Genomic DNA, 15646 nt, shown 5'->3' on the forward strand with positions numbered 1-15646 from the left:
GCTGGACACAAACCAAGGGTGCTCTGGTAAACAGCCACTTGGGATACCCTAGAGAAACCCAGATTAGGGATATGGAGGAATTTTCAGAGACATTATGGTCAATCCTGGGAGGAGCTAACAAGGAAAATTGCAAAATCTCTTCCTCTGCAAAGTCTTGAACTCCATTTGTGCTATAACATAGAATTTTTTTGCAAAAGGCGGAGGAATGGAGTTGGTGAACTCTCTGCCTTTTCCTAAACCAGGATGCACAGGGCTAAAAAGGCAGGGCAGAAACCCACCTCCCACCCCCGCATTCCCTGGAAATTTCTTCCTCAGGAGGACCCTAGGAGGGTATCCCTGTTGGACTCAGGGGTTTCCAGTTTCACCAGTTCTTTCCAATCTGAAGCCAAAATTTGGCTTGAGGAGGACAGAAATCCTCTTTCCCGTGCCCCAGACCTAAATGTTTCTCTTCCCTCTGTTTACAGCACTTCATAAATAACCCACAGCCAAGATAACACTGTGACTTTCTTCCCCCAGCATTGCAATCCTGTAGCGTCAGAACAAAGACTGTGTGTGTGAGAGAGAGAGGAAGGAGCTGGAGATATTTGTTTATTGGAAGGAAGAAAACGGAGATTAAAACTGCAGTGAGCCGAGAGGCAGGTCGGCTCCCTTCCTGGGGGCGCTGCTTTGTGGCCCGAGCCTGCGGGAGGGCGGCCGCTCGCTCGGATGCTGAGCCAGGGGATGGACTGGCGGGTGGCCGGGGGAGGGGCTGCCTTGGCCCGGGAGGTGGAGGTGCAGCCGGGAACTTGGAGCTTCCCCTAAACGGAAGGAATGGTTTTTTCTCATCAACAGTAAGTGCCATTTCAGCCATCAGCCCAGCATATGGCCGAGGGGCGGCTGCTGCCTCTGTATGTCTCCCTTTCTTGCTCCCTCATTTTGGTTACAATAGGAGCGATGGATGAGATGGTGGCTGTGGAGTGTGTGTGTGTGTGTGTGTGTGTGTGTGCGCGCGCTCAGCCATGGGGGGGGGGGGGGGATGGGTTCTCTCCCAGTGTCAGCTCGCGAGCGTGGCGTCTGCGCCCAGCTTTTGACAAGCAAGGGAGAGGGGTGATTATGCTGTGTGGAAAATGGAAGTCCTCCGGCGACATGAATGCTTCAAAGAGACGATTAGCTCAAATGTCTCAAATCAGGGCTTCAAGATCTTGGAGTAATTGATTATCTTACTATAAAGCTGTTTAGTCAGGTAAAAAGATGCAGTTGTACAGAATCTGTATGGTGTTTTCAGCAGCTGACAGCTGCCCCCAGGTTTGAGTAGCTGTTTGTTTCTGCACAAATTCAGATATTTTGACCATCTCGGTTTTCAGTATTTTTTAAGTTATGCTGTCCACATTGGCATAGGATTTTTTCATTGATGATGATCTAAGGTCTTTGTCTTTTAGCTGTAGACGCTTTAGCATGTAGAGAATAGGACTGAAGTGTAAATTATTTCATATAGATGAATTTGATACTAGAAACCTCCATCACATGTTGTAAGCTTAGGTCTGCTACATAGAATGATACTAACCAGATTTGGTTTTGTTTGTTTTAGAGGGAGACAGGGCTCACAAGTATTGTATTCTGATCTATCACTATTAAAATAAAACTTTATTCACCTTGATTATCTGCTGCATTTCTACCCATAATCCCTGCAAAAGGTCTCCTAATTTGTAGCTACTCTTAGTAAAAATTCTTATTTTTGTTTGATTTCATATAAAAAGGTCTTCCAGTAATCTACACAGGTGAGAAACTTCCCCTTTGCACCTAAAAATGTTGTTCTCCCAATCCTCAGAATTAGAATTTGACTCGGGAAATCACACTTATTGTTTGTAGAGAAACAGGATTTCTGTATGTGGTGCACCTGGGTAAAACATGGGCAAGTTAGAGACGATGAGCCACGTAAACAAACTGCCTCCATGGTTGATGTGATGCAATATTGTGGTTGCTTCCCTGTGCCAGCGGTCTGGGTTCTGAATGGGTTTCCTTGTTTCTCAACATGAACTCGAGATTTAAATTTTTCCAAGAGCGATATTAACAAGGCCTAACATGGAGGTTGGTTGCCTGGGTTGGCAAATGACCCATACTTCTTAACCCTGGAAAGGTGATAATCAGATTACAGTATCTGCATAGAATACGATACAAACTCAACAGTACACGTGAGGGTTCCTAGAGTAAGTTGTGACGGGATTATCTAAAAAAAAAAAAAAAAACAAAGCAAAAAAACCACATTTATTTAAATCACCATGCACTTTTGGATATTACGTCCTCAGTCGGAGGTTGGGACATAGGGGTAAGGTTGGATCCTGATTAGGTGAATCTTTTATAACTTCTTGGCAACGTTCTTCTTTTCTTTTCCTCCTACCTTCCCTTTCTCTTTAATTTGACCTAAGTGTACGTATGATTTGTGGGCCTGTCAATATTTTGCTTGCCCTGTATGGAACCAGACCAAGTCTGGCTAGTATCATTCTATGTCTCAGACCTAAGGCTTACAATGTGTGATGGAGGCTTTTAATATCAAATTCATCTATATAGAATAATTTCCATTTCAGGACTATTCTCTACGTGCTAAAGGACCTGCAGTTAAAATACAAAGAGGAGGGGCGCCTGGGTGGCTCGGTCAGTTAAGCGTCCGACTTCGGCTCAGGTCATGATCTCACGGTCTGTGAGTTCGAGCCCCGCGTCGGACTCTGTGCTGACGGCTCAGCGCCTGGGGCCTGTTTCGGATTCTGTGTCTCCCTCTTTCTCTGACCCTCCCCCGTTCATGCTCTCTCTCTGTCTCAAAAATAAATAAACGTTAAAAAAAAAATTTAATAAAAAAAATAATAATAAAATACAAAGAGGAGCATGTAGGGCTTGCAGTGTGGCAGCAAATTGTTCTGCGGCAAGATGGCTTAGAGGTGCTCTGACCTTTCCCTCTTTCCTTTAACATAGAACCTAGCTATGTGTTTTATGAAAAAGACAAATTTGAAGGTATGGGTGAACCTCCTTTACTCATTCAAAAGATATTTATGAAACGCCTCCTATATTGTTATTATAATGTCGAAATTCAATCTAAGTTAGATTATCAGCTCTTTGGGAATAAGATCTGTATTTCAGTTGTCTCCTGAATCCTTGGGATCTGCACAGGATCCAAGACAAAGCACATGGTTAACTGCTTACTGAAAGGAAATCATGGAGGGGCAACTGGGAGCACCCGAAGTATAGCACTTGGTGGACGGGCTTCTACCCCCACAGCGTATCCCAGAGCCACGACTCTGGACTTCTAATCATGTTCCCTACAGCAACAAAAGGCATCCCGTGCCTAACGTTATCTCATGGGCTCGTGCGTGCACGTTAGCGTATGTAGGTTTATATGAGTTGCCATGAGGAAAGAGCCTAAGAACAGCATGCCCAGGTTGAAATCCTGCCTCTGCCATTTAATCATCATGTGACTGGGGCAAGTTATTTGATCCCTGTGCCACAGTTACCTCCTCTGTCAAATGGGGATGCTAATAGTACTGATCTCCTAGCATTGCCAGGAGGGTTAAATGAGTTTCCCGTGTATAAAGCACGACAGACCTGGCACAGGTACATGTCAGCGTGGTCTGTAGTTGTTCCACATGGTCGTAAAGTTTGTGAATTCTAAAGTGTGCCCAGTGTAGACGCTTCAAAAGAATGGGATAGCACTAGAAAGTCTAACGTTTTGTTCCCATACTCCATTGGATTGCCTTGAGCACTCCATTTTGGACGTCACTGGCCTGGAGTATCAGTCCTGGTGAAGCCAAGTAAATTATTCTTCCACCTGCCTCCTACCACGCCCCACCCCCACTTATTGTATGTCTCACCCTGGGATTAATAGGATTCAAGGTCGCTTCGTCTCTGTTTACATCCAGGTTCTTTTGTCTGTTAGCCTCCCCCCCCCCCCCCCCCCCATTTAAAGAATTGCATTTTAGCGCTTTTCTTTTTAAAGAGGCTGGGATGCTGAGGATGGCTTAGGGTCAGGTGCTGGATGGAGGTGGAGGCAGGAGAGCTGTGCGGAGGCTGCTGACCCTCCTCTCCCCTCCATTCTAGGGAGCTCTCAGGGCTGGGCTGCCTCTCCAGCCAGAGCTTCCAGAAGGGCAGCCCCTTGCAAACTGCATGGAAGACTCCTTGTCCAATAGGGCCTGGGTTTCCCAGCTCCTCTGGCATTGTCTGGCATGTCCTTTCTGATCCCTAGGCAGTCAGGGTGACAAGATACTGGGGGGAGGAGGGTGTCCCTCGAAAGCCACAGGGACGAAGGCAGGATCTAGGTTACAACTGCATCCAAGCCTGGCCCCAGATTCTGTTTCTTCCTTTTTAATAAATCATCTTGAGGCTTTGAAAGGAACTCCTTGTGGTATTTGCAGTAAGATTGTAATTTGGAAAAACTTAACCACCATGAAAATCCTCTCGATCGTGGTTTCTGGGCATTTATCTCTGTTAGGCACAGTGCCAAATGCATTTCATGTATTTATATCTCCTTCAACCCTCTCAGCCACCCCGTGAAGGAAGGGACTAACTGCTGTAGACAGTTTTTCAGATGAGCTTAAACAGAGCTAGGATTCAAACCGAGGCCCTCACCACAAAGTCTGTGCTCTTTACCACTGGACTCCGTGGCCGCCTCCTAAGCTGGCCTCCCTCCTGGCACTGTTGAGAATAAATATTTATGAAAGGACTTTGTGAGGTCTGGTGTCGTGTAAATGAGGTGGTGTTGTAGCATCGTGTAATCCCAGTGGCAATAAGAACTAATATTGAGTTCTCGCTCTGTGCCAGAGACTTGACACAACGTCCTTTTGTTTTGGGGCTCAGAACCACCTGCAAGGTGGATGACCAGGAAACTGGGAATCAGGACAGTTGGGCTCCTTGCAGTATGCAAAGCCCATAAATGGTGCAGTGGGACTTAGACCCAGGTCTGCTCACTTCCAGAACTCTGGCCGTAACTTCACCCAGATATTATCACCTCCCTGGACCTTGAGGGACCTCAGAAGCCTACTAGAGATGAGGAGGCTGAAACACAAGGATTTTTCCTAAATCAGAAAACCAGCTGGTAAGAGAGCTGGAGCTAGACGTCAGTCCCCAGGGTTGATTTGGTTGATGGTAGGATTCAAAAATAAATAAATAAATAAAAATTAAATCACACAATTCTGGGGCGCTTGGGTGGCTCAGTCGGTCAAACATCCGACTTAGGCTCAGGGTCGTGGTCTCGCGGTTCATGAGTTCGAGCCCCGCGTCAGGCTCTGTGCTGGCAGCTCAGAGCCTGGAGCCTGCTTCGGAGTCTGTGTCTCCCTCTCTCTCTCTCTGCCCCTCCCCCACTTGTGCTCTGTCTCTCAAAAATAAATTAAAACATTTAAAAAAATTTAAAAAAACACACACAATTCTGTGGTCTACGTTTGTAGTGGAGATGCTCTTACGCATTTATTCATGCAACAAATGTTTGTCAACGCCGCCCGCCAGGCAGTGTGGGAGGTACTGGGCTGGCAGAGGTAGGGAGCCCCGTGCAGCCTGGCCAGCACGGGCTCTGTTGCGATGGGTGGATAGCGAATGAGAGACGCAGACGCAACACAGGGCAGGAGGTCCCAGGTGCTGCGGGAGCACGTGGGCCAGGGGCCCCCCAGTGTCTTCGGTGAGCCGTGCTGGAGGCTCCAGGAGAAGGGAAGGGGAGCCACTTTGCAGAGTGCAGGGGAAGAGGCAGAGAGGCCACTGCATGCTGGACAACTTGAAAAGGTCGGGGGATTAAACTGATACGACAGCGTGGGGCGAGGACTGTGAAACCAGCGGAGCATGCATGGATCGGCCATGCCACCCCAAATGTACACTTTGGCCGCAGACCCACGGGTGGGGAGGAGGAGGAGGGCAAGGAGGGCGCTAGGGAACTGGTCACAGGCAACCTGGGAAGAAATGATGGTGGCAAGGAATACAGTGCATTTCTGGTGAGTGGGAGCCTCAGTTTTTCTTTCCGTAGTGCTATAGGATGGAGTTCTGAAGGCACCTTGTAACCTGAGTCTTGGTCGGTGGGAACTTGGCGTCACGGCTATTACTTCAAGTCGCTGAGATTCGCTGAGAATCCACAGATCCCCAGAACAAGCCGTTTCCCCCCGACAGTACCTTGAGGCGCCAGTGAGCTCACCAATTATACTGACGCCGTGTGTGTCCGTTCAAATCCGCTCCACACGGAGTAGGAGGCAGATGGATTTAGAACGGTGCTTGCAGATTATCCTGGCCTGTCCCTCCTCCCCACTCCCTCCTCCCTTTTTGGCTGGCACAGCGGCCCCATAACGGGCTGGGTATATGTGTGTGGCACCCTCAACCCCTTAGATTGGTTGCGGTGGGCTTTAGCATATGTTTTGTGCTTGCTCAAGAGGAGGGTTCCACGAGCGTCATCACAGGCCAGATAATCACCAAGCGAGCCAGGCACGTAACGTCTTTAAACCATCGGGGAATGTCCCTGACCGCCGCGATCTCAGGCATACCCAAGACAGAAACTGGACAGAAATCAAGCGTGGTTGTTTTAACCTAGAGAGAGCGGGGATAGCATCTCCTCTTTCCTCTGCAGCCCTAGAAAGAGGTACTGGGTCTTAGGGGATCCTACTCTGGGAAAGATAGGACTTCATGTTTGTAGGGCTGGATTAACTCATAGTGCATTTGAAAATCAACCAGACCAGCAATTTGTGAAGTGTCACATATTCTGTGAAAACTACCCGTGACGTGAGAGCTGTTCCTGCTATAAAATCAATAACCAACATAAGCTGCTTTTTATCCTGTGACACCTTCTTTTTCTCACCACTCAACGTTGGGCTTTTTTTTTTTTTTTACCTCCTTTTTTTCCTGCAAATACGTTTAGGGTGAAGAAGCTGAAGGAGACCTTTGCGTTTATTCAGCAGTTGGACAAAAACATGAGCAACCTTCGCACCTGGTTGGCTCGAATTGAGTCAGAGCTTTCTAAGCCTGTTGTTTATGACGTCTGTGACGATCAAGAGATCCAGAAGAGGCTCGCCGAGCAGCAGGTGGGCAAACAAACTTTTGTCAACATATAGGTGCCTATGATATCTGCTAACTCAGACCTTCCCCGTAGTGGCTGTGTCTTTTAGCGTGTTCACATTTCATAATATTGGTGTGTTTTTCCAGAGAAAACTGACCAGTGTCCATGTCCTTGTATGTGTGAGATGACATTTCTTGAGTGCCCCTCCGCCACCACATTCACATACCTCTTTGTGAGATCAGTGTTTGAGAAAGAGGTCTTAGCGGTAAATAAGGTTTTTTGCTTATGTATTTTTTTAAACTTGGATCTTTGTTTTGTTTTTGGTCGTATCGTTTTGGGAGGCAATGAATTGAAAGAAAAATAAATTTTTTAACCAGGAAAAGTTTTCATGGGACAATACAACTGATGCTAGGAGGGGAAAGGTATGATAAACAACATGCTTAGGAAGCCCCTTCAGTACTCTGTACATTTCTCTCATCAGTTACGTACCCTCAGCGCCAACCCTGGAAACTCCACAGTGTGAAACCACTGAATCCTGCCAGTGTTAACATCACACTAACCTGGTGGGTGCTCGTTGATGTCACTGACTTATCAAGTTCACTTTCCTGACTTCCATGGGCTCGTATTCACAAGTTTATTCTCCTTTGCAGTGCCTGGAGCTTGTCTTTATTTTTAAAATTAAGTTTAAGATGCCTGGGTGGCTTAGTCAGTTAAGCATCCGACTCTTTTTTGTTTTTTTTTAATGTTTATTTTTGAGAGAGAGAGAGAGAGAGAGAGAGAGAGAGACAGATAGACTATAAGAGGCAGAGACACAGAGAGAGAGGGAGACATAGAATCCCAAACAGGCTCCAGACTCTGAGCTGTCAGCACAGAGCCTGACGCGGGGCTCGAACCCGTGAACCGCGAGATCGTGATCTGAGCCGAAGTCGGATGTTTAAATGACTGAGCCACCCAGGTGCCCCAAGCACCCAACTCATTATCTTGAGGTTCATGAGATTGAGCCCCGCATCAGGCTCTGTGCTGACAGTGAGGAGCCTGCTTAGGATTCTCTCTCCCTCTCTCTCTGCCCCTCTTCAGCGCTCACTTGCACTCTCTCAAAATAAATAAACTCTAAAAAAAACATTAAATTAAATTAAGTTTGTATTGGGGCACCTGGGTGGCTCAGTCAGTTGAGTATCTGACTCTTTTTTAAAATTTTTTTTTAATGTTCATTTTTATTTTTGAGAAAGAGAGCGTGAGCAGGTGAGGGTCAGAGAGAGAGGGAGACACAGAATTCGAAGGAGGCTCTGGGCTCTAAGCTGTCAGCACAGAGCCCGACGTGGGGCTCGAACTCACAGACAGCGAGATCATGACCTGAGCCGTAGTCGGACGCTCAACTGACTGAGCCCACCCAGGGGCCCCAAGTGTCCAACTCTTTATCTCAGCTCAGGTCTTGATCTCGGTATTGTGGGTTCCAGCCCCGCACTGCACTCCGTGCTGGGTGTGGAGCCTACTTAAAAAAAAATTAAGTTTACATTATCCTTTCAGTAGCTTTCCTTCTCCTTCATAGATTTTTCTCAGACCTGTGAGCAGATTCTGTTTTGACCATATAAGCAATATGGTTGTCATCAGGTTCTCAGATTCATACATGTTTTCTTCACATTATCTCCAAAGTCTTAGTGTTTGCTACCTGTCAGCTCACCAGGAAGATTCACCCACAGGTAACAGCTGTTCTTAGAGAAAGAACTAGGGCTGAAACTTCTTAGATTCGAGGGCAGAAGGTGATGATAAATTGATGACGAATTCCCTTGAGTTCAAGTCAGTCTTTTTAACGGGAATAAGTGACATCTCATGCTACCATAAAATAGAGCCATTACTCTTAGATCTTTATTCGGTCTATTACTATTCCTGTTTAAACAATGCCTATTCTCTGACTTTCAAATTAGTATGATTTAGCCATGCTACTAAGTAAAAATACTTAGCCTCAGAAATTTAAGTATGTCTTTTTCATGGAGACCATCTCAATGCTGTCTTTGCTTTGTGGAGAAATGAATACTGATAGAAGTACCATGTTAATGGACATTGAACGGATTTTAATGGCCTTCTCAGTGGAGTCACAGCTACTGGACATTATCAGCTTTGTTTGCAAGTTTGATCCACTAAGATAAATTCCCTGAGCAGTCTCTTTACAGACAGGTCTTGCAAATAGCAATTCACCCTGAGTGGTGAGTTTTTTCAGATAAACAGAAGCTGAGTATATTTTTCCTTTAAGAGGAAAAATTTGGCAGGAGTCAATAATGTGTGTTAATGTTTTATAAACCTGAGTGTGCCAAAACATTAAATTGCAGGGACTGTATCCCCCAAAGGATACAATTTGGAGCAGCTGCCATCCTCCGGGCCTGGTTTGGTCCTGTATTGAAATGGTCCATAATTTCACTGTGGTTGATTTGAAGCTTCCCTCTTCACAGAACTCAGAATCACCATCAAGGAGTTCTTATCTCGTAGTAATCCAAAGCCAGTTAAAGAGTTGGTGTTTAGGACTACCGTTACTGTAAGGAAGTTAGATGTTGTAGGAGTTTTCTATGATTGCTTTAACAAATTTACCACAAATTTAGCAACTTAGACCCCAATTTATTATCTTACAGTTCTGGAGGTCAGAAGTGTGACCCCGGGTTAAGATGAAGGTGTCAGATGGGCTGCATTTCTTTGTGGCAGCCACAGGGGAGAACCCATTTTTTTTTACCCTTTCCAGCTTCTGGAGACCGCCCACATTGCTTGGCTCATGGCCACTTCCTCCATCTGCAAAGCCAGCAACATGGCATCTGTCTGTGCTTTTCCTTCACAGTCCCTCCTCCCTCTGACTGACCCTTCTACCTCCCTCTGCCACTTTTAAGGACCCTAATCACACTAGGCCCCCTGGATAATAGGTCAGCTAATTGGCAACTTGAATTCTCCTTTGACATGTAGCCCAACGTATTCACAGATTCTGGGGACAAGGACATGGTTATCTTTGGGCACTCAAAAGTCCACTTACCACCCGTGTCCTGAGCAAACTGTTAGTATTTTTTGTTTAAAAAAAAAAAAAAATTATACCAAAACCAGACCTTAAAGCCTTCACCAAAAACACGAAAAACAGAAATGTGTCACACAAAAGAATTATATGTGGGCTGTTAAAAAAAACCTTACTTGAGTTTCTATCACTGAGTATAATAAGTTGCATGATTGTTTCCAGAAATAAGACCTAAAAGTTTGGGATCGTCTAGTAGTGCCTTCTGCAGAAGCCCTCAAGCCCGCAGAAGTGCTTCCCAGATCCTCACTGCAGTGTTCTGGGGAGCACCCTGGGTAAGAGGTCAACCTTATCAGGGTCCTTTTTGTTTCTCTTATGCAGAACTCCTGAAGCAATAAGGGTTGCGTTGTTATTTCTGTGGCATAGATCATCTTCAGAGAAAGTGGTAGCAACCTTTGTGACACTTTTAAACATGAACCACTTTCATTAAGCCTTGGGCATTTCTCTCCTGTTTTCTTTGGCTCCCTGGTTCACTGTGGGGTGCCAGATGCTAACATGAGGAGCTGGTGCTGTTAGGTACCCCCCATTCTGTAATTACCAGTAGCCCCCTTCCCAGCAGGCCAACTCAGCTAAACACCAACCTCCATAAACCACAAGCCACGACCATTCTGCCCCACTGGCTTGCCAACCCAAGCCCCTCCCCCCAGAGTCAATCTGGAGCCACCATGGGAACCCCACCCCACGTGATTTTCTGCCCCCCATCCCCCTCCCCCACCCCGAGAGTGACTTTCTTCTTTTCTCCCTTTATCTTATTTTTTTAGTTCCTTTTGTATTCTCCTCCTTCCTGGTCGTGTTCTCCCTGACCTCTTACCTTGGATCTTCCTCCTCATTCCTCCCACCCCTGTTACACTCTTTCTCAGCTTCAGTGCTCTTGGTCACCTGCTCAGGAACAGAAACACAACGCAAGCGGTTTCCAGAACGATCGGCAAAAGTCTTTTACATCGTCTTGTGTTGTTTCTTAAGTCCCCTTCTTCAAATTGCACTTACACAGTTTTTGAAATCTAATTTACTGTGCATGCTCATGCCTCAATGGGAATCAGTGGTGGGATCGGTTTAGTCCGTAACATGTCCCTCGTTTGGCACTTAAATGGTTCGCATTTTTTCAGTATGCTTCACTACTTTATATTTTACCAAGTAACTGGTGCATATTATAATCCGTAGATCATGCTGCCGTGTTTTAAATGTTTGGTTTGGAAATTTTGAAAATTTTTGCAATTTGGTTAACCAAAACGTTGATAGTCGTCTATAAACTATCACAGAGCTCATTTCTTGCTCTCCCATTCACCCTGTGTGTTAGTTTTCTGTCGCCATTTTATTCAATATAAGCTGAACAAATAAGGTAGAGAAACTGCAAATAGTCTATTAAAATATGCAGCCCTCGGGGCGCCTGGGTGGCGCAGTCGGTTAAGCGTCCGACTTCAGCCAGGTCACGATCTCGTGGTCCGTGAGTTCGAGCCCCGCGTCAGGCTCTGGGCTGATGGCTCAGAGCCTGGAGCCTGTTTCCGATTCTGTGTCTCCCTCTCTCTCTGCCCCTCCCCTGTTCATGCTCTGTCTCTCTCTGTCCCAAAAATAAATAAAAACGTTGAAAAAAAATAAAAAAAAAATATGCAGCCCTCATATTTATCCATAGACTAGACCTTTTTCAGTAATTTTCAACCAGACCCTACCAGCTGAGGTCAGGGGCAGGTACCATTTTTCAATTCAAATTGCCACTATTGGGGTGCCTGGGTGGCTCAGTTGGTTACTGAAATGATGTGTTTATCCTTTTTTTAAGAGGTTATGTTTGTTTGTTTTAGTTTAGTCGGACTGAAGCGTCCGACTTCAGCTCAGGTCACGATCTCGCGGTCCGTGGGTTCGAGCCCCGCATCAGGCTCTGTGCTGACCGCTCAGAGCCTGGAGCCTGCTTCAGATACTGTGTCTCCCTCTCTCTCTGCCCCTCCCCTGTTCGTGCTGTGTCTCTCTCTGTCTCAAAAATAAATAAACGTTAAAAAAAAATTTTTTTTTAAATAAAACTGCCACTATTACTCATGTAACACCAATGTTAGGGTTCCTTATTATTTTGATGAAGTCAAAAGAGACATTTACCAGTGCCAATACATTTTAGGAAGCCCATGACAATTCTGCGAGCCGGCGAGAATTCTTAAAGCTTGAGTTCTGTTTAAACCTAGTAATTTGAAAGCCAGTACTTGCATGGACCCCAGGAAGACTTCCACCACTTGTCCTGGACTGCAGAGCTTAAAAAAAAAAAAAAAAATCACCCTGTACATGGCTCTTCATAGGACACATAGAGTGACAAACTAGAAAATGCACTTTCTTCTTCTTTTTTTGTTCTTTAATGTTTTGTTTATTTATTTATTTTGAGAGAGAGACAGACGGAATCCCAGGCAGGCTCTCCACTGTCAGGCACAGAGCCTAACACGGGGCTTGATCTCACGAACCATGGAATCATGACCTGAGCGAAAATCAGGACTTGGATGCTTAACCAACTGAGCCACCCAGGCACCCTCTGCTGTCTTTTTATTTTAAGTTTATTTCTTTTAGTAATCCCTATACCCAGTGTGGGACTCGAACTCACGACCCAGTACCAAGAGTCACAAGCTCCCCCAACCCAGCCAGCCAGGCACCTCTAGAAAACACATTTTCTTAATATAATTCATTGTGCTCATTTTTAATCCGTTAGGATCCTGTTAAAAACTGTTTAATTTATGGGCGCCTGGGAGGCTTAGTCGGTTGAGCGACTAACTCTTGGTTTCAGCTCAGGTCACGATCCCAGGGTGTGGGATCAAGCCCCACGTTGGGCTCCATGCTGAGTGTGGAACCTGCTTAAGATTCTCTCTCCCTCTTCCCCTCTCCCCTGCTTGTGCTCTCTCTCTCTCCCTCTCTCAAATAAAAAAAAAACAAAACTTTTTTTTAAACTGCTTGATTTAAAATGTGGTTTGAGCATTAACGTTTTATTCTTTCATATCCGCCTGAGCAGAGAATGATCAAAATTGTACATTTATCAGAAGAAAAGTAAGAAAATATTAGTCTTATCTAATAGTAATTTCCAAAATGATTAAATAATTGAGGTGACCCAGAATGAACTTTTATGTTGCCTTTCTATAGACAGTGCCAGGCAGTTTATAAAATAATCTCTCCTGTTTAACCCGGGGAACTTACGCCAACAGTGGCTGATTTAGCTTTGTCTTTGCTGTTTCTTCATAATGTCCTTTGGATACTGAGATTAGCAGCGTGGTCTGTTTTCACTTACCACAGAAGTTAGATACCTGGAGAAGCCTAATTCATCCAGAATGCAAAATAAACAGGCTCCTCCGGCCCTCCCATGGTGTGCAGAAGTATTCTCTGGGCAATACCTGAAAATGATGTGTTTATCCTTTTTTTAAGAGGTTATGTTTGTTTGTTTTAGTTTTTTTATTTATTTTTGAGAGAGACGGAGACAGCATGAGCGGGGGAGGGGCAGGGGGGCGGGCAGTGGGAGGGAGAGAATCCCAAGCAGGCTCCACACTGTCAGCACAGAGCCCGAGGTGGGGCTCGAATTCACAAAACCACGAGATCGTGACCTGTGCCGATACCAAGAGTCGGACTCATTTTGTTTTTTAATTTTTTGTTGTTGTTATTTATTTATTTTTGAGGCAGAGAGAGACAGAGCATGAGTGTGGGAGGGGTAGAGAGAGGGGGAGACACAGAATCCCAAGCAGGCTCCAGGCTCTGAGCTGTCAGCACAGAGCCCAACATGGGGCTCAGACTCACGAGCCGTGAGAACATGACCTGAGGTGAAGTCGGATGCTCAACGGACAAGAGTCAGACTCTTAACCGATTGAGCCACCCAGGCACCCCAAAGCTGTGTTTATTCTTAAACAGGTTTTCCATTTTTCCCCATAATCATGCATTGTCTCTTCACGAATTCTCTTTTTGCTGAATCTAGGAACTGTAGCACTGTTTGGCACAAGACTCCAGAGAGACCCTGCCCCCTCATTCGGACCCCATCAGTTGGGGAAGTGGGGTCTCTACTCCCAGACTCTTCCTTTGGGGCTATGGAGCCCTAGGATGGGCTCATGGAGAGGCTGTGGACAGCATGCAGCTGCATGCATGATTTGCGGGGGGGGGGGTGAAGATGGACCAAAGGTCTCAGTAGATTCGATAATTCTGTGACCCATAAAAAGTCAAGAGTTTCTATTGCTGAAGTTTTAGGTCCTTCTGAAGAGATTCCCAAGGAAGACCTCCCAGGAGCCATGTCTAAATGGGAGGCCCTTGTGGTCTGGTGATATGGGGTGGATGCCATGCCTCCCCAGAGTCTGTGGGGCAGTGGGCTCTCAGAAGAGGGTACCCTTTGATCTCCTACCCCCTCTAGCCAGTTCAACAAATAAATCCCGTTGTTGCCAGTGTTGAAGCTTTGCCGGGTGCTACGGCACAAGGGTTGTGCAGAGGTGAGGGGGACGTAGTCATCGTTACTGATCCCAAGGTGGACGTGCACGAGGCCTGTGGCCCCTGGGCTAGAAGAGGGTCTCGGGGGAGTGGAGATCCTCTGATGCCAATCTTTCCACCACCACCACCACCACCTCAAGGCCCTCCTTGCTCTATTAACAACCATAGGACCTGCAGCGAGACATCGAACAACACAGCGCAGGGGTGGAATCTGTGTTTAACATCTGCGATGTCCTACTGCACGACTCCGATGCCTGTGCCAACGAGACCGAGTGTGACTCCATCCAGCAGACCACCAGAAGCCTGGACAGACGCTGGAGGAACATCTGCGCCATGTCAATGGAACGGCGAATGAAGTAAGAAATGAGCCGCCCCTAAACGTTTTGAACATGGTCAGCCAGACTCCGTGCGTCCTTCTGATCTCAGGAAGAGTAGCTGTGTTCTGTTCACTCCGCTTCCAAGGCTGTTGGCAGAGAAGGCTCAGTAGGTGTGACCAGTGCGCATGAAGTGAATTATTCAAGAAAAAAATACAATCAGGGCAACAGCTTTCCCCAGCAGTCCTGGGCCTTGAGGTGTAACCACGCTGGCCACTGTGCCTCTGTGTCCCTAGCCACAAAGTAGTGGGAGCTCTGTCTCCTGCCTGCTAACCTCTGTGAACTTCAGGAACTCTGAAGGGCAGTCCTAGACAGAAGGTGTCCTGACCGAGAAGGGGATGTTCCTGGTTATTTCTTAGAAGAGGGATATCAGGGTCTCTTCCCCTAAACAGTGCCAGTGCGAGGGGTGTCGGGAATTGGGCCCATCAAGGGAGGGGGAAAAAAAAATGGAAGCTCATTGTTGAAATGGCTGGCTTATATTGAGGTGCTTTCCTCCTATCAGAATCGAAGAGACGTGGCGTCTGTGGCAGAAATTTCTAGATGATTACTCCCGCTTTGAGGACTGGCTCAAGTCAGCCGAGAGGACAGCAGCCTACCCGAATTCCTCAGAGGTGTTGTACACAAATGCCAAAGAAGAGCTGAAGAGGTTCGAGGTAAGGGCCCCCCTCCAGCCCGCTGCTCCTGGGAATCAAGCCTCTGGGCAATTCAGGTGACTCCCTTAAGGGGCCGGCTCCCCCCACCTCTGGCCAGGGCGGCGCAGTCCGCAGCCTGCCGGCAGCTGCTGAGTCCGCTTTGCCGGGCACGACGCGG

The 15646-nt window shown here is 46.6% G+C and overlaps 1 protein-coding gene across 14 annotated transcripts in view; it reads left to right on the forward strand.

The window, feature by feature from the left end:
• SYNE2 (spectrin repeat containing nuclear envelope protein 2) overlaps positions 1–15646 on the forward strand; it is a 342533-nt gene that overhangs the window by 310015 nt on the left and 16872 nt on the right. For 13 of the 14 annotated variants that reach the window (XM_047864572.1, XM_047864571.1, XM_047864576.1 and 10 more), the window contains 3 exons: positions 6854–7016; positions 14631–14818; positions 15339–15489. In XM_047864572.1, coding sequence (XP_047720528.1) covers positions 6854–7016; positions 14631–14818; positions 15339–15489 — 502 coding nt within the window. Of the gene's footprint in view, positions 1–726; positions 831–6853; positions 7017–14630; positions 14819–15338; positions 15490–15646 lie in introns of those variants that run through there. The other variant, XM_047864584.1, reaches the window with a different exon arrangement.

Source organism: Prionailurus viverrinus, chromosome B3 (genome assembly GCF_022837055.1).
Source record: "Prionailurus viverrinus isolate Anna chromosome B3, UM_Priviv_1.0, whole genome shotgun sequence".
Lineage (NCBI taxonomy): Eukaryota > Metazoa > Chordata > Mammalia > Carnivora > Felidae > Prionailurus > Prionailurus viverrinus.